At 40.8% G+C, this 25875-nt stretch overlaps 1 protein-coding gene across 9 annotated transcripts in view; it reads right to left on the bottom strand.

Moving 5' to 3' along the window:
- The window catches only part of ryr3 (ryanodine receptor 3), a 382820-nt gene that overhangs the window by 227672 nt on the left and 129273 nt on the right, over window positions 1–25875 (bottom strand). For all 9 annotated transcript variants that reach the window (XM_072569064.1, XM_072569065.1, XM_072569067.1 and 6 more), the window contains 8 exons: window positions 21292–21425; window positions 20128–20369; window positions 15203–15395; window positions 13378–13594; window positions 11835–11939; window positions 5878–5981; window positions 5676–5759; window positions 3263–3422 (listed from right to left, as the gene is read on the bottom strand). In XM_072569064.1, coding sequence (XP_072425165.1) covers window positions 3263–3422; window positions 5676–5759; window positions 5878–5981; window positions 11835–11939; window positions 13378–13594; window positions 15203–15395; window positions 20128–20369; window positions 21292–21425 — 1239 coding nt within the window. The remainder of the gene's footprint in view (window positions 1–3262; window positions 3423–5675; window positions 5760–5877; window positions 5982–11834; window positions 11940–13377; window positions 13595–15202; window positions 15396–20127; window positions 20370–21291; window positions 21426–25875) is intronic.

The raw sequence follows: 25875 nt of genomic DNA, 5'->3' as shown, positions 1-25875 counted from the left end.
AAGGATGTTGCCAGGGTTGGAGTTTTTGAGCTACAGGGAGCAGCTGAACAGGCTGGGGCTGTTTTCCCAGGAGGGTCGGAGGCTGGGGGGTGACCTTTATAGAGGTTTACAAAATTATGAGGAGCATGGATAGGGTAAATAAGCAAAGTCTTTTCCCTGGGATCGGGGAGTCCAGAACTGGAGGGCATAGGTTTAGGGTGAGAGGGGAAAGATATAAAAGAGACCGAAGGGGCAACTTTTTCACAAAGTGGGTGGTACGTGTATGGAATGAGTTGCCAGAGGAAGTGGTGGAGGCTGGTACAATTGCAACATGTAAGAGGCATTTGGATGGGTATATGAATAGGAAGGGTTTGGAGGGATATGGGCCGGGTGCTGGCAGTTGGAACTAGATTGGGTTTGGGAGATCTGGTTGTCGTGGACAGGTTGGACCGAAGGTTCTGTTTCCATGCTGTACATCTCTATGACACTATGACTCTAACAAGCATTTAGCTTTAATTGCCGATCTTTTGTCCACATACCCTTGTAAAGACATTGCCAGGATTGAAGAGTTTTCATTGTAGGGAGAGGCTGAAGAGACTGGATTTACTTTTCCCCTGGAGAGTCAGAGGTTGAGGGGTGACCTTATACAAGTTTATAAAATCATGAGGGGTATGGATAGGGTGAACAGGCGAAGTCTTTTCTTCAGGATAGGGGAGTCAAAGGTAGAGGGCATAGGTTTAAGTTGAGAGGGGAAAGATTTAAAATTGACCAGAGTGGTAACTGTTTCACGCAGAGAGTGGTGCTTGTTTGGAAAAAGCTGCCAGAGGTGGAGGTGGCTAGTACAATTACATTTAAAAGGCATCTGGAAGCATACATGAATAGGAAGGGTTTGGAGGGGTATTGGCCAAATGCTGACAAATGTTTCCATGCCATATGACTTTGACTCTATTTGACCTTTACGTTTGTTTTTCAAAGCTGTAGTGGATTCAACTTTGACCATTTTTTCTAGTCAGACACTCTGGCTCTGAATAATCTCCTATGAAACCAATTTGATTAATGTTGGATTTTATTACAATAACCCACTTCATTTTGCACCCTTATGGGATTGTCACATGAAGCTAATTGAAACACTTTGTTATATGGTATGAGGCTTGCAGCGAGGCGTGTGTAAAATTAGGTGCAACTGCATCACACTAACACACACAAATACACAACGATGTCACATGCACAACAGCTGCTATATCGGAATTTAATGGTGATGTTAAAATGTTGTTGAGATCTAAGATCAAAGCAGATGATGAGCAATTCACCTCCTGACTCCCCAAATCTTGCACACCATTTACAAGGTACAAGTAAGTGGTGTGATGGAATACTTTCCATTTGCCAGGATGACTGCAGCTCCAACAACACTCTCAATGCTGGGTACATGCTGGACAAAGAAACTCATTTGTTTTGGCGTCACAGATGATGAACAGACACAACAGCTCAAAAAGTTCATTTTTGCCAGGTGGTCTCACCATAACAACAGAGTCTGCACGAGCATGTTCTTTCAGGTCATTCAAATATGAGCTAAGACTCTCTCGGAACATAATCTTTATACTTAAGCAACTAGTAATATCACAAGCCCTATGTCGTAGGCATGCTAGATCATACACATAGGTGATATGGGTACAGAAAAAAATACAAACGATTACAACATGAATTCACGTTTTGGTCCAATTTAATTAAGGACAATCAACCAAGTAATCAAATTGTGTGCAACACGTCAACTCCATCCATCTCAACAAACCAGATATCTTTTCATCCCTCACCAGATTTCTTCCAAGCCCTTACTGCAAGATTGCATTTCCCAAGGTATGTTACATCATCAACTTTGAATGAGACACACACACACACACATACACCACTCCATTTGATATATTCAATGTTCCTCAAAACTTGTCAGCAGTACAATAATGTACCATTCCAACACATGTAAACGAGATGAGGTGTTCCAATATTGTATACCTTCTTCTCAGAACCCTCATGTGGTCTCACAGAATGTACTGTCCTTACTGTAAAATTCATGATAGTCAGATGTAAACTGACTTGCCAAGATTCTCATAGCCATGCTAAATCTATTTGCTATTTCTCAAGACAAAGATCTATTCTCACCAGCAATTCTCATGTTTGGAAGATAGATCCACAGAATTCTCCCCTCACACACTGTCACCATTCAACTATAGTTCCAAGTCAATCGCCATCCTGATGTGGAACGATTTCACCTTTCCTTCAGTATCAGTGGATCATAATTCTTGTACTTATAGCAAATACTGTGGTGGTCCAAGCAGCTCACCACTATTCCCTCAAGGGCATCTAGGGATGGGCAATAAATACTGACCCAGCCAGCAAAGCCTGCATCCCATGAATGAATAGGTAGATATGTACATACTATATTGTTGGAAAGAAGGGAAGACCTGATAGCAGAATACAATTAATGGACAGGTAGGCATTTGTCCCATCTTAAAAGGGGAAAAAGTACAAGAGTTTGAGCCTTTCATATGAACACATGGGTTTGTGGGAAGATAAAACAACTTTGTGGCTAGGCTATATGATGATGCAGTGAACAATGCCCAAGAAATTGGCAACTGTGTACTTTTAATTATCTGTCACACAGGTGAAGACTCAGATTTCAGGCCAGATAACAGCCATACATTTTATGAAAAATGATACTCATCCATTTATAATGACAGGCAGCACACCAGAATAACTATAAAAGGTCATGTTGTATGTCTAAAACGTTAAGTAAACATCTATATGCAGCCTTGTACATGTCATCAAAATAGAGTCCCCTCTCTTTAACAGGAAAAAAGGTTTCACAAAACGCACACTACATGCAAGCCTGTGACACTATAGCAGTGTGAATAGTTAGCGGTACTAATAAATTTCAAGACATCGGCCTGAACAAGAACCCAGCCCTTTGTTCTGTCTGTTATGTGAGCTAATATATAGGAAAGAACTCAGAACATATCATACTGGCATATCACCACTGCAGTGGTGCAGGACTCAAGAAACCATGTCAATGTTTCATGTCCCACCTCCTTTTGTTTGATCTTAGTCAGCTTCTATGCCCCTGGAATTCTTTGCAATCACAGAATCACAGAACATATCTCAACAACGAGATTATAATCCAATCTCAGTGAAACTTGATTATTGTCTCCCTGGCAACATACATTTAATTGCAGGATTGATGCAGTGGAGCTCCACACCATATGCTACTTCAATTACTCTGCATCACAATCACCTGTTGGATGCCATAGGTCCATCCTTGTTTGATTCTGTCTTTTGCCCAGACGTTGTGTGCATTTTCTGCCAACTTGTCAACCAGAACATCCTGAGCAGCGAGTAGTTTAATATCCGAAAGGTCCAGCGGAGCGGGCTTATAGCCATTCGACATCATGTAACTAAAATTAATTAAAAATCGAGATTTGCAAAACTACAAGTATATTTAGTTAATCAACAAAATATTTTATGCAGTCAGATAAAACAGGCAATATTTAATCAAAGAAAGCTAAACGGCTTTAAAAATATTTGATGTTTAGCATAAAGCAGATTTCAGATCATAAGTATCATTGCATTTACTTAACTGGATGTAGTTATGTTTTCTGCACACATTGCTAGAAGGTCAACAGTGTAATGTATCATGCGATGTGGATTTAGTCACAGTTTGTTTTGAGGAAGCTGCTAATTCAAACACATTCGCCAACTGTCACCAACTGCTTGAATCCTTAACAAATAAACCTATGTCTTTTTATGTTAACCAACCCTTTACACATGGTTGACAAAATAACTCCAGAGGCACCATGTCCCCCTCAAATTACAGATGGGAAGTCCTTAACACTGATCCAGCTCCGTCAGAGTCAGCTCTCACAGTGAATAGGATGTCTGACCCATCTGTTTATTTTATTTTTTTTAAACCCCCACACTACCACCTAACTGCGGTAGTGCTTATTTTTCCCCAGCACCCATGGTGTGTGTGTGTGCAGGTGTGAGACACAGTGAGAGACACAAGGTGCCCATCTGTTTATATCTGTCAGCCAGGGGTCCCTGATTGGACAGGGTTAACAGTCCTAATCAAGGAACTCATATTTTATGATCCACCTAACTGACCTCATTATAATCACTAACATTAATGCTTCATTAGTCTTAAAATCAGGAATAAAAGGTTAGTTTAAAGGCAATCATGAAATAAATTATTGTTGATTGTTGTAAACACTGATTTGGTTCATTTAAGTCCTTTGGGGAGGAAATCCGCCATCGTCACCTGGTCTCATTTGACTCCAGATCCACAGTGCAGTAGTTGACTCTTAATTGCTGTTTGTGGAAATAGCAAGGGGCTAATCCAGCAAAACCTACATCCCACGAATGAAGAAAAATAAAACAGGAAAGCACAAGAGAAAGCATGCCAAATTCCTCTTTTGGTTTAATGTGAAAAGAAAGCCTCTGAAGAATTTATTGCTTAAAATCATTCCTTTTGTAGTATTTAATTTTTTTAAAAAAGGATGAATAAACAAAGGTCTTTTATTTTCTGCCCTAAAAGCATCTTCAGAAGTTAAAGCATTTTGACACAAACATTTCACCTGAAGGAAGGTGAGTCAACTGGAGATTTGTACTGCCTCTTATCAGGAAGGTGCACTGGCCAATCAGAGAGTGGGAAGGCCATCAGGAGGACTTCCCTTGGAATTAAGACTCTGTGTGAGGGGGGGGGGGGGGGGGGAAAGGAGGTAGAAATCTCACATACAGGGAGCTAGTGTTCAGTCAGAAGCAGACAGTTCTTCAGCTCAGTAGTGTCAAAGGGGCGACTATTCTCCTGCAGAAAAAAACACCCACCAGAGTTGTAGGATTGTGGGAAGAATAGGCCTCAGGCAAGTCAAATGAAAGTAGGAGTTTTCTCAGGGTTGGCTACACTGGAATAGGGCTGCAACAGGGACATCAGCATGGAAAATGATGGCCTTTAGCAGGATCTGCAGTTTCCTGGTGTCTAGGCCTTTGAACAGGCAATGACTACCTTTGATCAAGGGGTCTACTCCCCCAAGGTGACAAGCTGGCTGCACAGTTTCGGTTGACATGCAGACTGCTTGGTGCCAGGTCCATCTAGGAGCAGCATTAATCGGCAACCTTAGCGAGTTCTCTTATAATTACTGATCTGGTTTAGACTTAGTTAATCAATAAATTATCACAGTTTCTCTCTGGCAGAGAGCTTGTTTAACACTGTCCACACCTGGAAAAAAGTTTAAGCTTAAAAGCAGTAAAATGTCAAATGTTAATCACAAGCAAGCAATACCTTATTTTAAAGAAATAGATTAAACCTTAATATTAAACCTCCTAATTAAACCTCCTAATTAAATGCTCTTTCTTCCTCCATTCTCACCACCAACAACACACAGAAGACTGCATTCAGGTTTTAACCTGATTACTTTGTTTTTGAGCTGTAAATGTGCATCTTGAATAAAATACTAGTACCACAAAAAAAAAGGCATGCATTTAGTCCAATAGGGGCATTGTGAACATAATTTTGCAAAGCTAACAAAAATGGTAACTGACTAAATAATATAACAGGGACTGAGAGCTGCATGATGTTGTAAAAGAAAGCCAAATATATTCATCTATGAAAAGAATACTTCTCAGCAACATTTTCACGACTGCGATAAACTTACTTTTTGGGAAGTTTCAATCTTTGTAAATCTTCTTCAGCTTTTGGTTTAATGTGAACCACATGGCAGCCAAAAGCTAGTAAGGTCCTGTGAAGACATTTCAACAAACCCCATGAACACCACCAACAAAATGGAAATAAATAGCAAAACAAAAGTAACAAATAGATTTTCCTCTTTAAATACTGAACAAGATTTTTGAACCTACTTTAAAGTTTCAAGGGACATTTGTAAATTGTAGTTTCTCTCTTGTTCTGGTAGTTTATCAAAATTCACCAGACAAGGGTGCTGTCTCTTGTTGTCATCGCGTACCTGAAGGGAGGAGAAAGACACTTAAGCTAAATTATATAGTCTTCATCAGTGGGTTGGAAGGAATTGTGGGTGTTACTATGAGCACTCGTCATTATTCAATGGCATGAAGTAGCCTCCAGGAAGTTTGCTGACATTTGAGCTCATTGAGGCCCTTCAGTGGTAAAACACAGCAATTCTGGGATGGATTTTCACAGTTCATTTTAGCGCAAGATACATCTGGTATATTTGTCGCTGCCATCTTATTTCCTGGTTCAGATCTACGGTCGTGGTTGGTCTAGCAGGGCAGGGGAAAACCATTTCATTGTCTCACAAGACGACACTTTTTGTCTTGCACATGGTTATTGCCTGATAACAACGAGGTTCAAGTTCCATTGGTACTGAAGGTATTATTGCACAGAGTTTGAGGGCCTGCAAAAATAATCTCCTCAACATTAACGTTTCTCAATTCCTTATAGAACATCTTCCCCAAGCTTTCTCCCCCACAATGTAAACAAAATATATTTGTTTATGTAAGTAATTAACCATTATCCTTTCCCCTCTCCCACCCCATAAAGAGGTTTTACTATGCTCGCAAAATATATTTTGAGAGCATTGTAAAACCTCCTTATGGGGTGGAGGAGGGAAAATGTACTTACATAAACAAATGTATTTTGGAAGATTGATAAGTCTTTGGGTTGAAGCCTGTTAACTTTGATTCTGTTCTTGACAGTGCGAGATATATGTCAGCCACGTACATTATGATATTCCTCACTAGGTATTTCCCAGTCAAGGATTAGTGGACAACTGGTCCACAGTGGAATGAGGTTCTTCAGCGGTGTGAACAACACATGATCGTGGATTGGCTGCAGCTTCTTGAATGGCGGTACTTCTGGCTGAAGTAAATGCTCTTTGCCTGTGTCATAATTAAAGATTCAATCAAACTTAGCCTTGCCTGAAGCTTTTAATTCTGGCTTCACAACATTCTTCAGTCTGACACCACCTTTTAAATGACGTTTATGGCCTTGACTTCTCTTAACGTAACCACAGCTCATGGTGTCTGCCTGCTATCTCAGTCTTAAATTTGACTTGGGACCTCTTTTACAGATTCTCAGCACTATAGATTTTGCCTCACTATGAGTTTATTTTCTTCAGGGTTCTTGAAGGCCCCATTCTTTCAGCTACTGCCAGTCTGCACAAGCAGCTTCTATAAGATCCTTCAGACATCCTCTGCTAGCTCCCTAGTTGTAAAATGACATAATTCCCATTGGCACACTGGTATAATGGATCTTCACCACAGCTCACATTGATACAAGATACATCTGGCAGACACATTTGCAACCATCCTTCTCTTTCTTGGCAGAACCTACATATTCCAGTTAGTTTGGAGGAAGGCCACTTGCTAATTTCATGAGAAGATGCTCTTTTCTTAAACAAGATGTAGTTTATTGTACAATGGCAACAAGATACATGTTACATGCTTTTGACAGACCTTGTTACAAAGGTTATGAGGGAGACCCCAATGTCTTACTTCTCCAAGATCCAAAGTTGTTGCCCTGCCTGAGGCTCATATGGCATCATCATATTGGGTGATGCTTAAATAATTCCCCTGTGTTAACCCTTTCAGGCCCTTGTACAATGCCAATGGTGGTAGGAACTGGAACATGTCAGTTAGGGAGCATGACAGCTGTGGTTACATGGGTTAATGTTGATCATAGATGGAAGGACCTAATCTGTCAACACCCTTGACTTATTGGAGACAGTGTCACCAACCTCCCCCTCCCTAACAACTCCACATTATATTCCATATGCCAACTTTTTGTCCATTTACTTAACCTATCAATATATCTGTAAACTGTTTGTATTCCTCTCACAACCATCCTTTTCACCTATTTTTGTGTCGTCTGCAAATTTAGCTACATTACATTCACTTTCTTCCGCTGAGTCACTAATATATGTTGTAAACAGTTATGGTCCCAGCAGTGATCCCTGTGGAATGTACTGGTCATAGATTACCAATCTGAAAACAAGCTCCTTATCCCTCACCACTCATTATTTCCTGCCCATGAGCCAATTCTCTAACTGTGCCAAGATACTACTTCCACTACTGTGGGCTCTTACTTTATGATTTCACCTGTTGTGAGGGTCCTTGACAAACACCTTCTGGAAGTCCAAATACAACACATCAACTAGTTCGCCCTTGTCCAGCCTCGGTGAGACTTCCACAGAAAACTCTAATAAATTAGTCAGAAGCAATTTCCCTTTCAATGAAGCCAAGCTGATTCTGCTTGATTTGATTATGATTTTCCAAATGTTCTGCTATTACTTCTTCAATAATTGAGCCAATCAGATTAAAGAATTGTGAAGTAAGTAACACATGACTGAGAAGGGAGTGTAAATTCAAATGGGTGAATTCAATGCCAAATCAGGTGCAGAAAGAGAGACAAAATGATGGGAAGACAAATCCTTTGATGGTATTTTATGCTTGTTCACCAGTGCTTGAAGTTTTATTTAATTGAAAAGTTTTCTACTTTAATGGCCCAAGTCTAGAATTCTGGGAGTCCCTCTGCATTACTAGCAACTCGGTGACCTGGAGTCTGTCCCAAGTTGTGGGGTTGGTGCATTTGTGTGGTCACGGTGGATCATTATCAATGTAAGGCAGAGCAGATCAACAGCTCACCAAGGCTCCTCACCAAGGATGAAGAATAAAGGCAAGGATTTCTTTATCTCCAAAAATAGTCATTCTTCACCTTCCAATAAGTAAGTAAACCCATCTATAAAATTGATTGTCTCAGTCTGACAAAGGTCTCAAGATTTCAAAAATATCTCAATGGTAATTACCACCCATCTGAGGAAATTTAAACACAGGAATCCCTCAGAAGTGGGGTGAAAATCTTTCATTTCACTTCCTCTGTTACCTTGCTGGGAAAAATAAAGGGGCTTGTTTACCTTCTAGACTTTGATTATTTTGGAGAATCTACACTCAAACTCTTGCCCTTTACATTCACAAGTACGGATATGAAAAAAGATGGCGGCACCAGCACAGTAGGTAGTGTTTGGGCTACTGAGCCTATACCCCTATCTCTTTTCCTTCATCTCTTCTTTTTTCTTCTCTTCACCTTCCAAGGGGCTGTTGTAGATATGGCAGTGACTGGAGCAGGGACAGTTTCTGTAGGTCTGCAGCCTGTACTCTCGGCTGTACTCTCTTGGCTGCGCTAAGCTAGAATTCGGGACTCTGGTGGTGGGATCATGTCATCAACTGAGGCAGTGTTGGTGCCCAGAGTGGAGACTCCTGGCTCCAGTAGGCCCAGAGCAGGAAATTTTGGAGGCGGTGACAGGTGATTGATTGCAGGCAGCATCAGTGCTGGAGCAGGGATTCCTGACTTTGGTAGGCCTGGAGTAGGGATTCTTGGTTGTGTCAGTGAGACAACGGAGGCATGACGAGCCGGGATATCCTGGGGCAATGGTGCTGTCATTACTGCAGCCAGAATGGGGACTCCTTGTGGCCAACTTTGTAGAGATATCGCAGAAGCCTGGAGACATGTTTGGGACACTGATTGATTAAGATGAACTCTACTTCAGTTCTTCCTTATTATTCTTTTGTAATGTAAAACAGCACTGGATTGTGGCAACAAAACAGGGGTGGCACAGCAGCTGCCTCATGGTGCCTGGGACCCAGTTCGATTACACCCTCAAGCAACTGTCTGTGTGGAGTTTGCACATTCTCCCATGCCAGTGTGGCTTCCCTCTGGGTGCTCTGGTTTCCTCCCACAATCCAAAGATGTGCAGGTTAGGTGAATTGGCCATGCTAAATTGTCCACTGTGTTCAGGAATGTGTAGGTTAAGTGCATTAGTCAGGGGTAAATATAGGGTAGAGGAATGGGTCTGGGTGGGTTACTCTTCAAAGGGTCGGTATGAACTTGTTGGGCCAAAGGGCCTGTTTCATCGAACATAGAACAATTACAATGTAGTATTGGCCCTTCGGCCCTCGATGTTGCATCAACCTGTGGAACCAATCTGAGGCCCATCTAACCTACACTATTCCATTCTCATCCATATGTTTTTCCAATGACCATTTAAATGTCCTTAAAGTTGGTGAGTCTACTACTGTTGCAGGCACTGTGTTCCATGCTCCCCACCACTCTCTGAGTAAAGAAACTACCTCTGACATGTCTTATATCTATCACCGGTCAATTTAAAGCTATGTCCCCTTGTGCTAGCCATCGCCATCCGAGGTCAAAGGCTGTCACTGTCCAACCTATCTAACCCTCTGATTATCTTATATGTCTCAATCAAGTCACGTTTCAACCTTCTTCTCTAACAAAATCAACCTCAAGTCCCGCAGCCTTTCCTCGTAAGACCCTCCCTCTATACCAGGAAACATCCTAGTAAATCTCCTCAGAATCCTTTCCAAAGCTTCCACATCATTCCTATAATGCGGTGACCAGAACAGTATGCAATACTCCAAGTGTGGCCACACCAGAGTGTTGAACAGCTACCGCATGATCTCATGGTTCTGAAAGTCAATCTCTCTACCAATTAAAATTAACACCCAACATGCCTTCTTAACAACCCTATCAACCTGGCTGGCAGCTTTTAAGGATCTATGTACCTGGACACCAAAATCTCTCTGCTCATCTACACTACCAAGAATCTTACCATTTGCCCAGTACTCTGCATTCCTGTTACCCCTTCCAAAGTGAATTACCTCAAACTTTTCCACACTGTAGGGATTCTAATGCTAATTCTAAAAACACTCTTTACTGTATCTTTCTCAATATATGTGACAATAAAATCATTTGCTCATCCTGACAAGTCTGTTGTGTATTTCTCGCATTTTATGTTATACTACTTTAGACAGAAGTGATTTAATCATTTTGACAAAGGATCTGTTCAATACATGTATTTGTCTCTTCTCTCCATTACTGCTTCTCAATTTTCTAAATTTTATCAGCATTTTTAATTGTTGTTATGATTTAAACCTCTCTCTTCTAGTAATTTGCATTTCTAAATATATTTGACTCAGATTTACTATGGGTATTACACATGATGCCATCATCCCCGTGACAAACACGCAACAAACTAATCAGAGCAAGTGGATAATGACATAAATAAGAACAGATGACACTGTGTAGAAATAATTCAGTGTGATATTACTGGATTCAGCCCACAATTCATGTATCATTTCAGCCTCTATTTAAAATCATTAGGACTGTGTAAATTTTCAAATTGTAACCGTCGCCATTTATGAGTCATCAGATTATTTCCAAGTTGATTGTAAATCTAATACCACAAGCTGCCGTCAAGCATCAGCACAGCCAGACATAGCTGGAACATCTTCCAAATAAATGCTATAGGTGAAGGTCCATAACAATATCAACTATCAAGTATCACAGAAACTACAGAGCAAATCTTGAGTCTATTACTGCACAGAATACTGTTAGAAAATAAAATGAAAGTGACACATTATAACTAGTCTCTGTTACCATAGCCAAGTGTACAATATGGCCATTTTATTTAACACTCACTTATTTTTAAAACAACTTACAGGCAAGTAAACATTTCATTGTAATAAAGTAATGCAATGTGATAGCCAATAGATTATTTTGTTTGACTCGATGCTTTTTTGCAGCTACAGGCTTATATTTTATGCTGATCTAAGAAAGGCAAATTGATACTGCACACTTTACAATGCATACAAGATGCACTAAAAGATTTTAAATTAAATTTTAGACAGTGCAGTAGAAATTGGTCCTTGTTGTAGGATTAGAAATTTGGGTTCACAGTGCAAATCCTTTCTGGTCAGATTCCCATCAAGCAATATTCCCTGCCAGGAGAATGGGTTTCGAACGTTACTTTGGAAAGACACTTTCTTACCTTCCCATATGTCCAGCCAAGCTCAATTTTGTTCATTGCCCAAAGTTCATGAATGTTTTCAGCCAGTTTACTCTGTACTTTCTCAAGATGAGAAGGTAAAACAATCTGAATAAAAGGAATGAATGTAGAGTGAAGTCAAAATCAAATACATGAACTACTGGAAAAGATATTCATTTTTTAGAATTAATGCTCAAATTCAGCCTTCCTGGAAAGTCTACTCTTCTTCACATGGTGTTGTTCTGCTGTGAGAGAGATACAAAATTAGTCGACCACCTCAGCTCCCTGACCATAACTGAACCACCAATGGCCTCCCAACAAATTCCATTTTGCAGGTGCCTTCTGCATGGTCCAAGCTGACAGGGTGATCTAGGTAGCCTCCCCTTCTAGAAATGTGGTCCCTGTAAGAAGGAAGATGCAGTCATGCCTTGAAGATTGCTGAGTAATAATGGTTCAGCATTCAGGGAGATGCAGTGATTAACCAGAGGAAGGAAAGGGCTTTGTGGTACCGTCCTGGGCCCAGGAGACAACATCTGGATAGGGGACAACATCTCCAGTGGGAAGCAGAACGCACTTGGGATATATCCTGCAAAAGGAATGGGAGGAGGTAGCATGGGATATGAAAGTCCATCAAGCAAGAACGCTGCACTAAGTTAATGACATCACTTAGGTGACCAAGATGCATTCATATCTCTTCCACCAGGTCACACACCTCTCACTCTGTTCAACGCACCACTCCCTTATCATTCAACTAGCAACACCATAACACTCAGAGTTTACCCTGAACATTCTGACAATGCACTTCACCCCAATACATTAACCAATGCTGCCAATTGCATATCCACCTCTCAGTGTTTTCTAGATAGTAGACAGGCTTTCAGGACTCAGAAGGTGAGTTACAAACCCCAGAACCTTCAGCATCTGAGCTGATCTTGTAGCCACAATCTGTTTTGGGCCATTTATTAATAGAGGGTTGGAAATGGAACACTGTTTTTCAATTATTAGCACTGATATTCTTGAACTACTAAAATAGCAAAACTAAGATGATGGAAGTAGACAAAAAGAATCATTTTTTAAAAATCAAACAACTTGAGGTTTGCAGTACCTTGCAAATCTTTAGCAACATCAGAAGCTCATCAGTAATGACTGGGTCTACTTACAACTCTTAACCTGAAAATTATATTTGTAATCAAATATGTCCTCATTGTCCTGTCTTACATTCCAAGAATTAATGTGTCACTGGGTTTTTGTTTAGTTGGTCAGTATTTAGCTAATTGAAGAATGATCCGATACCAAGCATCAGACCTGTTTGGAAAGTCTATTCTCACAATCACAAACCTAAAGTGTAAAAGTTACTATCCTTTATAATGGTGTCACATAAATTCATTACAATTTTGTGATTTTTTAGCAGCTAAACAATACAAAAAACAAAATTTATTATTTGTGGTTCAAAAACAAAAATCAATTGTAAATGGAAATTTATAGTAATAAATGATTGTAACCTTGGCATTTTAAGTTTGTGATTTATTTCAGGAGGTTTTCGTACCTGACTGGTATCTACGGGCTTGGGGATGAAGGAGGCCTGGGAAAGATAGGTTGTCGTCCCTAGAAAATCTCGAACACCATTATAATCTCTCTTGTATTCCTTGATTGGCTCCAATCTCAACTTCTCCTTTGGAAGAAGTGCTTCATAGCAAGGTGCATATCCTGGGGGAGGCAAGAACCTAAAATCTCCATGGTGACCACCAATCAAAAATCGTACTCTTGAAGAAAGGACAAGAAAGGTAAAGATGAATCACAAGTCATTCTTTCAAAATAGGCAAGCTGTGTATGGTTCTTTGCATCAACATATGCTTAGAAAATCCTATACTAGTAAATTGAGGGCCTTTCCCCACAATTCCACTCCACACCCCAACAATCCCCCATGTCCACCATGCTCCTCCACCACAATCACCAGCGAACATCCCACCCATCAGCCTGCCCACAAGTTGGCATGGAACATCAACTTGTTCTGGGCAAAGCCTGGGTTCCCTCAGGCCTGTCCTCGGTAGAACTGGGGAAAAAAAACACAAGAGAAGCCTGCAGGTATGTTTCTGATAACAGCATCTTAAACTCTTAGCTGCTGCTCAAGATGATCCAAAGGTGGTACTGGACAGAGGACAATAACTGAATGATCTTGTCCAACCTACTACCATTCTCTTTCTTTGGAGCATCCTATAACTCTCAGAGTTTCCTCTAATCTACACAGAGTCCTGGCACATGCCTCAATGCCAACTTTTCAGGACACATTTCCTTTTAGCTACAGCCAGGCAGAGCTTGCCCCAATAGTTTGTATAAGCAATGCCTTAGAGTCAGGGTGGTGCTATAGAGACCAGGTTCAACTCTTCAACTTTGCACTTCCCAGATGCAACATAGAGAAAAACCAATTGTGCAACTACCCAGTTTTCCTGTTAAACATGGATGTCCCACGGTATTCTTTGCACTACGCTGTGCATAAAAATACTTCAGACCTAAAGTACTACATCACATTTCAATTTTTCTCAGACAAGTACTTTTGAGATTAATGGGAGAAAGATTTATTTTGGCTCCAATATCAAAACACAGTCATTTGGACAGGATTTGCAATGGGGCTGTAATAAACCATTGTCCACAACCATACACATCTCCAATTCCACATGGCGGAATTTGATCCTTAAGTCACATCAGGAAAAGATGCTGTAAATATGGCAGCAATATTACATTCTGCCTCACCCCTCTCACCCCAGCAGCATTCTTGTAGAGAGGGTTGGTGAACATGGTTGGCGTAATGAAATCATGTGAGATTAACCTTCTCACCTCCACTGGCATTTTACTCACAGCCAAGGAGACAGCAAATAGCATGGCTGCCCTTTGGTTAATAATGGCTCTAAAGTGGTCATTAAAAGCCAGTTATGTGCCTCCATTTGTTTATCACCAGCAGATGTTCCATCTTGCCACATGTGAAGGGTACCCATAAAGCCTGGCAGCCTGCCTGTTAGCTTTCGGGCGGCAACATCAGGGTCTGTCACTGCCACTGTGCCTGCGCAATGTCCTAGTGTTCATGTAACATGCACAAATTACTCATTCAAAACCAATTTTTCTCAAACTCGGTGTCCTCTGACATTTTTGTCTCTCACCGAATCTGCTGACTAACATTCCCCCTCCCTGAGTGCTTAGATGCACCTTAAGTGTTCCAGGTCCCACCACTGAAATGATTATGAGGAACACTCCCTGGATGGTGGTATATCAGTGCTGCAGCTTTCTGGCTATCTGAGTCTAAATAGTGGACCGTATCTTTGAAGCTTTTGTCTATAAATATACTTTTGCAATGCAAACAGATAAGATCAACTTACTTGGCGCCTGCAGAAAAACTGACCACAGGGAAGAAGAGGCCATCAGTGTTGAAGCTCTCAAACATCCCTTGCACTGGTTGTCCATTAATGCGGAAAGATATACTAGGAACACCCAAATCCAGGCAACAACTAACTACATCATCAGAGTTCAGTATATGTTGATTAGCTGACGTTACAGCTCTGGCCACTCGACCTGTTATGGGGGGAAAACATACAATGCTAATTGATTATACAACATTGACACCATCATCAAAATTCTTTATTTGATCTACTGTGACAATTTTACTTCCAATAGGAATAAGACGACAGGAAGAGGAAGAATCTTGGGAGTTATTGAATTGTGACTACACATTTTAAAAGTTGAACAAATATAACCTTCAGAAATGAAGCCCAACTATTTGCAGCAAAGTTCCACAGGGTAGCCATTCAAAAACCTCAGCCAAAAGACCATTTAAAAGGAAAAACATATTTTCATGCTTGGACTTGTTTTTTTCAGGTGTTAGGAGGGTTTACAGAGTGTCACAAGCTAAGAGAATCATGATAGCTTTTTGGGTACTTTACACTTCAATGATTGGAGGCCAGATAGACATTAATGGAATAACAGCCTTTCCTATTCATGAATGCTGTTGTCTGCTGCCTGGATGGTTACTTGTGTGCAATCAATGACATTCAAGAAGTGATAGAAGCCAACTATTGCTGTGAATTTCAAATGCTTTTGCATCAGATAGGGCGGCACGGTGGCACAGTGGTTAGCACTGCTGTGTCACAGCGCCAGAGACCCGGGTTCAATTCCCGCCTCAGGCAACTGTCTGTATGGAGTTTGCACATTCTCCCTGTGTCTGCACATTCTCTCCGGGTGCTCCGATTTCCTCCCACAGTCCAAAAATGTGCAGGTTAGGTGAAGCGGCTATGCTAATTGCCCGTAGTGTTAGGTGAAGGGGTAAATATAGAGGAATAGGTTGCGCTTCGGTGGGTTGGTGTGGACTTGTTGGGTCGAAGGGCCTGTTTCCACACTAAGTAATCTAATCTAAAGTCAATGGGAAAGTGGGTATATAGGTTTGCTCTGGTAAGCATGACATTGGTGACCTTCATTGCACACTTGCATTCTACAAAGTTAAAAATTGCAACACCAGGTTATAGTCCAACAGGTTTAATTGGAAGCACACTAGCTTTTGGAGCAACGCTTCTTCATCAGGTGATAGTGGACGGCTCAATCGTAACACCGAATTTATAGCAAAAATTTACAGTGTGATGTAATTGAAATTATACATTGAAAAATTGATTGTCTGTTAAGCCTTTCATCTGTTAGAATGCAGTGATATTTTCACTTCTTTCATGTGTAAATCATAAAACCTTTTTTATAAAAAGTTGCATTCCATAATGCTTAGATTGATTCTAATCTAAAAAATGAGATAACGGAATTTTACATAAATTCATGCAGTTTTTGAGCTCAGAGTTCCTCATGAATGCATACAGTTTTTTAGCAAAATACAATGTAACCCTGCAAGTACAAATCTGCGTGCACACAGACACCCACACACCCTTACAGACACACACACCCCCACACTCACACATGCACCCCCTCACAGACTTAAGACACTCTGCACTCACTACACACACATACACTTTCTCACACTCAATCCCCAACTCAGACAGACACACACACACACACACACACACACACACACACAGACAGACAAAGACCCACATGCACACATATTTTGTGGGGCAGATTTGTACTTGCACAGTTACATTGTACTTTGCTCAAAAACTGCATGCATTCATGTAGAACTCCGTTATCTCACTTTTTAGATTAGAATCAATCTCAGCATCATGGCATAGACAGAGAAGACAGGGGGCCAACACCTTCAACATATTGTCTAGCTATCACCATTGCTAACAGCTAACCCGAGAATACAACTTTTTTAAAAAAAGGTTTTGTGATTTACACATGAAAGAAGTGAAACTATTACTGTATTCTAACAGATGAAAGACTTAATAGACAATCAATTTTTCAATGTATAATTTCAGTTTCATCACACTGCAAATTTTTGCTATAAATTCTGTGTTATGGCTGAGCCCTCCACTATCACCTGATGAAGGAGCGTGGCTCCAAAAACTAGTGTGCTTCCAATTAAACCTGTTGGACTATAACCTGGTGTTGTGTGATTTTTAACTTTGTACACCCCAGTCCAACACCGGCATCTCCAAATCATGATTGGGTTCTCCAAATTGAGAAATGGTAATAAATGTCCACTTTAGCAGGAGAGAGTGCCAAATAAGGTAAAGGCTGTGCTAACTTTGAGAGACACTGGCAAGGCTACTGCTACAAAACAGCAGCCTTCTTTGCTCTGTCCTTCATATGGATCCTAAGAAGTGACCAACGAATGTAGAAAACTGTCGGGTTTGGATCAACTGCCTGGTTAAGTGTCTCACCCGAACTTCCTTTCAATAGAAAGAATTCCTTCCTTTTCAACCTTTTGCTGAAAACATTTCATTATCATTTTCATCGTTCACTAATACATGAATGTACGACTCAAGAGCAGTGGGAGGTCAATCAGCCTGTGGAGTTCTGCTCTGCTGTTCAATAAGACTTTGATTTTAAAAATGTTCAAAACATTTTCACAGGATGTGGGCGTCACTAGCTAGGCCTGCTCATTCATTACCAATCCCTAATTGTCCAGAGGGCAGTTAAGAGTCAACCACATTGCTTTGGGTCTGGAGTCACAAAAATGTAAGATCAATTAAGGATAGCTGTTTCCTTCCCTAGCGGACATTAGTGAATCAGTTGGGTTTTTCCGATAATCGACAACAGTCTCATGGTCATTATTGGACTCTTGATTTCAGATCTGTTACTTAATTCAAAATTCACCATGACATGGTAGGATTGGAACTCAGGTGCCCAGAACATCACCTAGGTCTTTGGATTAATACCATTAGGCTGTTATCTCCCCTGATTATCTTCCCAAATCACAAATCCACCGATCTCTATCACCCCTTTGTTATTCAAGCATCTGTAAACATCTGCTTTAAAAATAACTAGACTCTGTGTCCACTGTGATGCAAGGGAAAGAACTCCAAAGACTAAAACTTCTCACAGAAAAAAAGTTTTCCCTTCTCTCTGTCTTAATTGGGAACCACCTTAATTGTAAACTGTGCAACCTCATTCTAGTCTCTCCCACAAAAGGAAAACATCTGTACTGCATACATTTTTTCAAGATCCCACAAATCTCATATGTTCTAACAAGACCAGCTTTTAATCTTCTAAACTCAGATAGACACAGGCTGAGCTTGTTCACATTACCTCATAAGATAAACTCTTCATCCCACTTGATGTAGTCGAGTGAACTTTCTCTGGGCAGTTTCAAAGGTATTTGTATCCTTTCTCCACAACCCTTTCTCAACAGTTTGTCAATGAGTCTGTCAATTCCAATTGCATTCCTCATGGCAACGCCCTAACAAATCAGAGAACACCTGCCTAGTCTGATGTCAATCAGCCAGCTGAGACTGACAGTTAACAAACGCTGCTGCATCCACATGCCAACCATAATTAAAACAAATCAGACCCTCTCCTTATGTTGTACAAGAACACAAAAGCTTGGAACAGGGGTAAGTAATTCAGATTCTTGAGCCTGCTCCACCATTTAATACAATCATGGCTTGTCTCACCACAGCCTTTCAGCCCACTCTCCATAACACTTCAACTCATTACCAATTAAAAATGTCTACCCTCTCCTTGAATTTACTCAAGTTGGTGTTTGAGCTCTCATGTTTGGGTTCTGAGGAGTACAAGATGAAAACTTTTATTTTTGTGTCAATTTTAAGCAGTCTTTGAGTTTTTACTACTAAGCAATGATTCACAAAAAGCACTGGAACTTTTGACAGTCTTGAATGGGACTCATGCTTCATCTTAGCTGTAATTGTAGGGTCAGGGAAGCTGAGAATATTCCCTCAGCAGGATTCTTTCATGTTGGGGAAGTGGGTGGTAATAATAATGCTAGACAAAGTTAGTAATAATATGTTCACTGACATTCATTTTAGGTTCAAGCAGGGCCATTTGGCTCCTGACATTATCATAACCTTGGTCCAAACATGGATAAAAGAGCTATATACCAGAGGTGAGATGAAACATTGAGGACCGAAGGGCCTGTACTGCGCTGTAATGTTCGATGAAAGTAACTGCTCTTAGCACCAAGAAAAAATTTGACCAAGGAGCCCGGGCAAGGCTGGAGTTAATGACAATGAGCGGGAAAGCACTCCACTGATTGGAGTTGTACGAGCACAAAGGAAAATGGTGTGGTTGTTCAGTGTCAAACATTTCAGTCCCAGGACATCATGGCAAGAACTCCACAGGGTAACTGCATCCATCATAATGACTTTCTTTCCATCATAAGGCTGTACTGTGGATTTCTGCAAATGATTGAACAATGTTTAGCAGTTTCTCCGTATCCTCAGATCCTCATACAGTGTATGTCAACACACACCAAGACCTGAACAACATTCAAGATTGGATTGATGTGGTCAGTATTAGCACCACAGGGTACCAGGCAATTACTATTGCCACCATGAGCGAATCTAACCACTGTCCCTTACCATTACTGAAAATAAGAAATGTTTTTTGACCACATTGACACTGAGAAATCAAGAGCTAAATGGGCATTATTTGTAATCCACAAATTACTTTTCTATAAATTATTCTTACACAAATGGAATTGAATAATGAATATGATATATATATATATATATTATATATATGTAAGATATTGAATAACCATTTGCTTATCTAAGGAAATCTGATTTGAGTGATCATGTTAAATTAGTTATTGAGCATTCCATCAAAACATCAAGTGTAAAAAAATCCTTCTTGTAAATTACCTAAATATTTGCTTTTAACATAGCTAAGGTATATTTGTACAGGTACAAACCTGACCACAAATGAAGTCCATCAAATCCATAGGAATACAGATCATCTCCCACTCCATTGCCTCCCCATCCTTCCCCACCTCCTGGATAGGGAGCATAGCCCTTTGCAGATGCCCATCCAACACGCAAGTGAATAGGATCAGCTGTCAAGAAGTGATTGACCTGATCGACAACAAGCTCATAATACCATTTCTTGTACTGAGCTGATCCTTCACTGGTTCCCAAGAAAATGTTCGGTCTTATGCTAAAGAAAAAAGGCAATATAAAATGATCATCAGTATTGTATCTATTCAATTATCTTCATGAACTGATAGACAAGATACAGAGTTAAATTGCAAATGACACTTTGTATACATTTTCTTTTAGACAGTATATTTAATTTCATCAGCTCACTCACTTTTGAATTATTGTAGGGTGGATATTAACTGTGCCTGGCTAGCATAAAAAGGATAGACATATGGTTAATACTTATGTTGCTCTACTGCTGAGTGACCTTTAAAAGGTATTGCCCAGAAATTTCCCAAGGCTTGGGAGAAGTGATAGGAGGTAAACCTCTCCTTCAACCCCTCTCCTATGAAATGCCTGGCTTGACAAATCACTGACAGAAGACCAATTCCACATCAATGCCTTGACTGGGTCACAATTAACTGTAAAATATTTATTAGTTTGTTCACAGTTTGGTATGGTACGAATTCATCGAAACATTCTGGAGGTGACTAGTCCTGAAAACTGGAGAGTAGAAAAAGAAGTCAGGATGATTTTTAAATGATAAGAAACCGCAATACAGGGCATAGGATTGATTTATTCCCTTTAGCAGATGAGTCAATAATCAGAAGGCATAAGACACAAAGTAACTGTTAGAGGATTAATGGGGAATTACAGAGTATTTCTTTCACTCAGAGGTTGGTGGTGGTCTGGAATTCTGCCTGAAAGAATGATAAAGGAAGAAACTCTAACCAGATAAAAGATATAGATAGATATAGAGATCAGCAGAGAGGTATTTGCATTGCAGTGACTGACAGGACTACAGACCAAGAGCTACTAAGTGGAATCAGGCTGGCTGGATCTTTATGATAAGCACTGAAACAATGGCCCACATAGCCCCCTTTGCACCTTAAAATTCTCAGGTTTTCAATTAAAGAGAAATGAACATAAAGTTGCATTACCTTGTCACATTGTTAACTAAACGGGTTTGCAGCAGTAAATCACGACGAGGTAGCAGATTGTCACAGATCAGGTTTTGATTAGCTCGTATAGCAACTCCATTACAGACACAAAGAGAAGACAGCAGGTTCAACACCTAAAAACAAATAAACAAACATCAGGATCTAAACAATCTGAGATTATAGTTTCCAATCATAAGTTAATTTATCACTAAACTGACATCGGGAAGAAATTGAGGATCCACAGTTATGACTGGGTCACTGTCATTAACATCATTTGAGGCTAAGGTTTGAAAGTAAAAGGTAAAGTCATCATAGTCTTGGCAGACCATAGAGCTACACTCCCATTAGAGGCCGATGACTGTTGCAAGCCACCAATCCTCAGCCAAACGAAGAGGTTGAGAAGAAAAGTCTTTCATCGTAACCCCAGCTGGTGTGGGAATTGAACCCTCACTGTTGGATCACTTTGCATCACAAAGTAACCATTCAGCCAACTGAGCTCACTGAACCCCATTTTTACTGTTCTTTCAAAATTATATTTTATTCCTAAAAATATATTTTTTATATATATTGTCACAAATGCAGTTTGGTTCTGTACAGTAGCATATGAAAGAACATTAGAATTTGACTCAACAAGGCATTTTTTACTTGTGCAGGATTATATTAACATGTACCTGAGGATCCACCCCCCACCGCCCCCGACCCCCTTAACTTCAGCAGGAAGACCTCAGGTGGTAGTATTTCCCCATTGTGTCTTGGCGGCAGATGCCCCAACCTTTAGTGCTTTACTCAACATGTAGATTACTAGATTAGATTACTTATAGTGTGGAAATATGCCCTTCGGCCCAACAAGTCCACACCGACCCTCCGAAGAGCAACCCACCCAGACCCATTCCACTAAATTTACCCCTTTACCTAACACTACGGGAAATTTAGAATGGCCAATTCACCTAACCTGCACATCTTTGGACTGTGGGAGGAAACTGGAGCACCCGGAGGAAACCTACACAGACACGGGGCGAATGTGCAAACGTCACACAGACAGTTGCCTCAAGTGGGAATTGAACCCGGGTCTCTGACGCTGTGAGGCAGCAGTGCTAACCACTGAGCCACTATGCCACCCAGCACGGTGTAGTACTTGACCTTGGAATAGGCTTAATTAAATTGCTTTATTCTGTTTCAGTTTCCTGAATCAGAACACTCACGTGGAAAGAAATATCCTGAGGTCAGTTTTAGCCAGCCCAGATTGGGGGTGGAGATAGGGGATGGGTTGGAAATGGAGAGATTTCAATACAGTGGACTGACCTGCTTCCATTGAAATGTCACAAACCACTTCCCCGCAGTTAGGTGGCAAAGGTTCCAGTCAGAAGGCCCGGAAGCTCCATGAGCTTATGCAAAGCAGGGAGCTGTTTAGACAATGAAACTCTGAAAGGGGGAGAAAGTGAGCACTGCAGATGCTGGAGATCAGAGTCGAAGACTGTTGTGCTTGAAAAGCACGGCTAGTCAGGCAGCATCCGAGGAGCAAGAGAGCTGATTCCTGATTATGCTTGAAATGTCAATTCTCCTGCTCCTTGAATGAAACTCTGAATATGTGTCCCAAGCAGGGAACTTGTTGCAGCTTTCCCACCACGTAAGGGTGGAGCAGCAACTCCCAGAGCAACAGAGGCTGAACTGGCTGCAAGCCTGCAGCTGTTTTCCACCTATCTCGTCCATTCACTGGCAGCTGATAGACCAGGTGTATTTCAGACCTAGCACTTAAAATAAGCCAAGCCTCTAATTTGGGCTAAAAGTAAATTTTGCTCTTGCCCTACCCTCCTGCTCGCTATCAACTCGCAGGGAGTTAAAATTTAACTCCTGTCTCCAAAAAGTAAAATTGATCATATTCCAAAACTTTTCCTATTAGCTGACACAGACAGGCAATAAACTGTCCAAGCCTCCCACCTGAAGGGGAAAAAAAACCCAGAAAACTTCAGAGAAATGGATACAGTGACGCTACTGGGTTAAAAACTGCTCTAAAAACTAATGGGAACTGCGTTCAAAATGAGGCAAGATTAATGGATGAAGAACTCCTGGAGTACAGTCCCTTGTGAATAGTAGTTCATGGGGGTATAAGATTATGGCACAAAACTAAAGCTAATCCCACCTTGGGTGCTAATCTCTGTCAAAGAGACAATAGGACGGTTCTGGTGGAAATAGGTCAAAATAGTACAATAGGGCATTAGCGAGCTGCTCATTTGGCAGTGAACATAGTGCTTTACTCAGAATTTGGCTGTGCCATATTTGACATTAGAATGCTTGAAATGGGATGCATCCCATTTTTCAACATGAACATCCCTCACCTCCATTAGCTGTAAAGTGGACAAACATTGGAATCTGTCAAAGACAGTTATTTCAAAAAGTACATTGAGGAGAAAGAAGAAAATTAAACTCGGTATTGTTACTTGAGCAACCTGCATAGTGAGCAAAATCATGTTAATTTGAGTTACGGTGCCCATTTTCAAAGTATGCAGGACTTTGACCTGCAAAGCTTTGATAAATATAACATAACAGATAATCAATTTATTAATAAAATAGAATGAAATAGAATTGCAACTATAAGGAGATTTGCTTTTAGAATACCTGAAAATATTCCAACCTGGGATATATACAAGACAGTTCAGTCTTGTCAGTTGTTTACAAAGTAATCTTTACTTTAGACCTTAAATGCATAAAAATGTCTGTTGGGGTTGGAGATAATGGAAGTATTAATTTAATACTACCTAGCTAATAAAAATGTAATTCCTTACAGCAAAAGAGTTTGGACTGTTGGCGGGGTTGCAATAGTTTGACTATTTACAGGTCTTTTTTGAAATAGGATGGCATCTCCAAAGTATTCATCTGACACCATGGGATTCTGCTTTAATGCTGATGGAATTCTGCAGGTTTCTTCAAGGTCAATATTGCATGGGCTCTCTCTTCCGATTTAAGTGTTGGAATGTGCCCTTCAATGCCCTCCATACCCAACCCCTCCAAATATTCAGAACTTGATTTGGATTTTAACAGAGTACAGTAAGAGAACTTGGGTTACATCTTGGCTGATCGCCAACAAGAAGTAGAATCATAGAATCCCTACAGTGCAAAAAAAGGCCATTCAGCCCATTCAGTCTGCACCAACCATCCAAAGAGCATCCCATCCAGACTTAGACACTCAGTATATCCCATGGCTAATCCACCTAGCTTTTAGATTCCTGGACACCATAGGCAATTCACCTAAACTGCACATCTTTGGACTGTGGGAGGAAAATGGAGCACCCAGAGGAAACCCAAGCAGACACATGGAGAATGTACCAAACTGTGCACAGTCACCCAAGGGTGGAATCAAACCCAGGTCCCTGGCACCGGGAGACAGCAGAGCTAACCACTGAGCCATCATTGAGTCCATAAGCAGAAACTGACTGTCACAGTGCCCAAATTGTTTCCCAGCATTCAGAATTCTTTCAAAGGTCAAGCCTCTCCCTTTATACTGGAGTCTGATTTCTCCCAATGCCTGTTTCAGTGGAGTTCCTCCAGACTGTGTCTTCAGTCCAACCATCTTTTGCTGGTCTGTCAATTATCCTACTTCCAACGTGATATCAGAATTGGGGATGTTCACTGATGTTCAGCACAGTGCGCTATGTTCAGCACCATTCACAACTCCTAATGTACTGAAGTAGTCCAAGTCTACATGCACTAGGAGAAAGGTGAGAACTGCAAATGCTGGAGAGTCAGATTCAAAAAATGTGGCACTGGAAAAACAGCAGGTCAGGCAGCTTCCGAGGAGCAGGAGAGTCGACATTTCGGGCATAGGCCTTCATCCCATTCCTAATGAAGGGCTTATGCCTGAAACGTCGACTCTTCTGCTCCTTGGATGCTGCCTGACCTGCTGTGCTTTTCCAGCAACACACATTTCGACTACATCTATATGCAGCAAGACAGCAACCACACATTGGCTTTTAAGTAACAAGTAACATTCTCATCACACAAGTGTCCAACAATCACCATTTCAACCAAAAGAAAATCTAACCATCTCCCCTTGACATTCAATTTTATTACTATCATTGGAACACAGCACCTCCCCCCACCCCTCCACCAGTTCCCCTACTACCAACATTCTGGGGTTAATAATAACATTGACTTGACCAGTCTTACAAATACTGTGTCTAAAGAGCAGTTCAGAAATTCTTTGGTGACTAATCCACCTCTTAATGCTGCAAACCCCATTCGCCATCTACAAGACAAATCTTGATACCATCCAAGCCAAAGCAACCTCCTTAATGGAACCTCCTCCAACACTGACGCATAGCGGTAGTTATAGATATCCTCTACATGATGCACTGCACCAACTCTTCAAAGTTCCTTCAAAAGCAACTTCCTAACCCATGACTTTTACCATCTCGAAGGGCAAGAGAAGCAGATTAATTAGAACACCACTATCCGTACTTTTCCCTCCAAGCCACACACTTAGTTAAAAATCACACAACACCAGGTTATAGTCCAACAGGTTTATTTGGAAGCACTAGCTTTTGGAGCCTTGCTCCTTCATCAGGTGGTTGTGGAGAATAAGATTGT

This window comes from Chiloscyllium punctatum, chromosome 4 (genome assembly GCF_047496795.1).
Source record: "Chiloscyllium punctatum isolate Juve2018m chromosome 4, sChiPun1.3, whole genome shotgun sequence".
Lineage (NCBI taxonomy): Eukaryota > Metazoa > Chordata > Chondrichthyes > Orectolobiformes > Hemiscylliidae > Chiloscyllium > Chiloscyllium punctatum.
The sequence above is the reverse complement of the archived record's forward strand: the minus strand, read 5'-3'. Positions and strand labels throughout refer to the sequence as shown.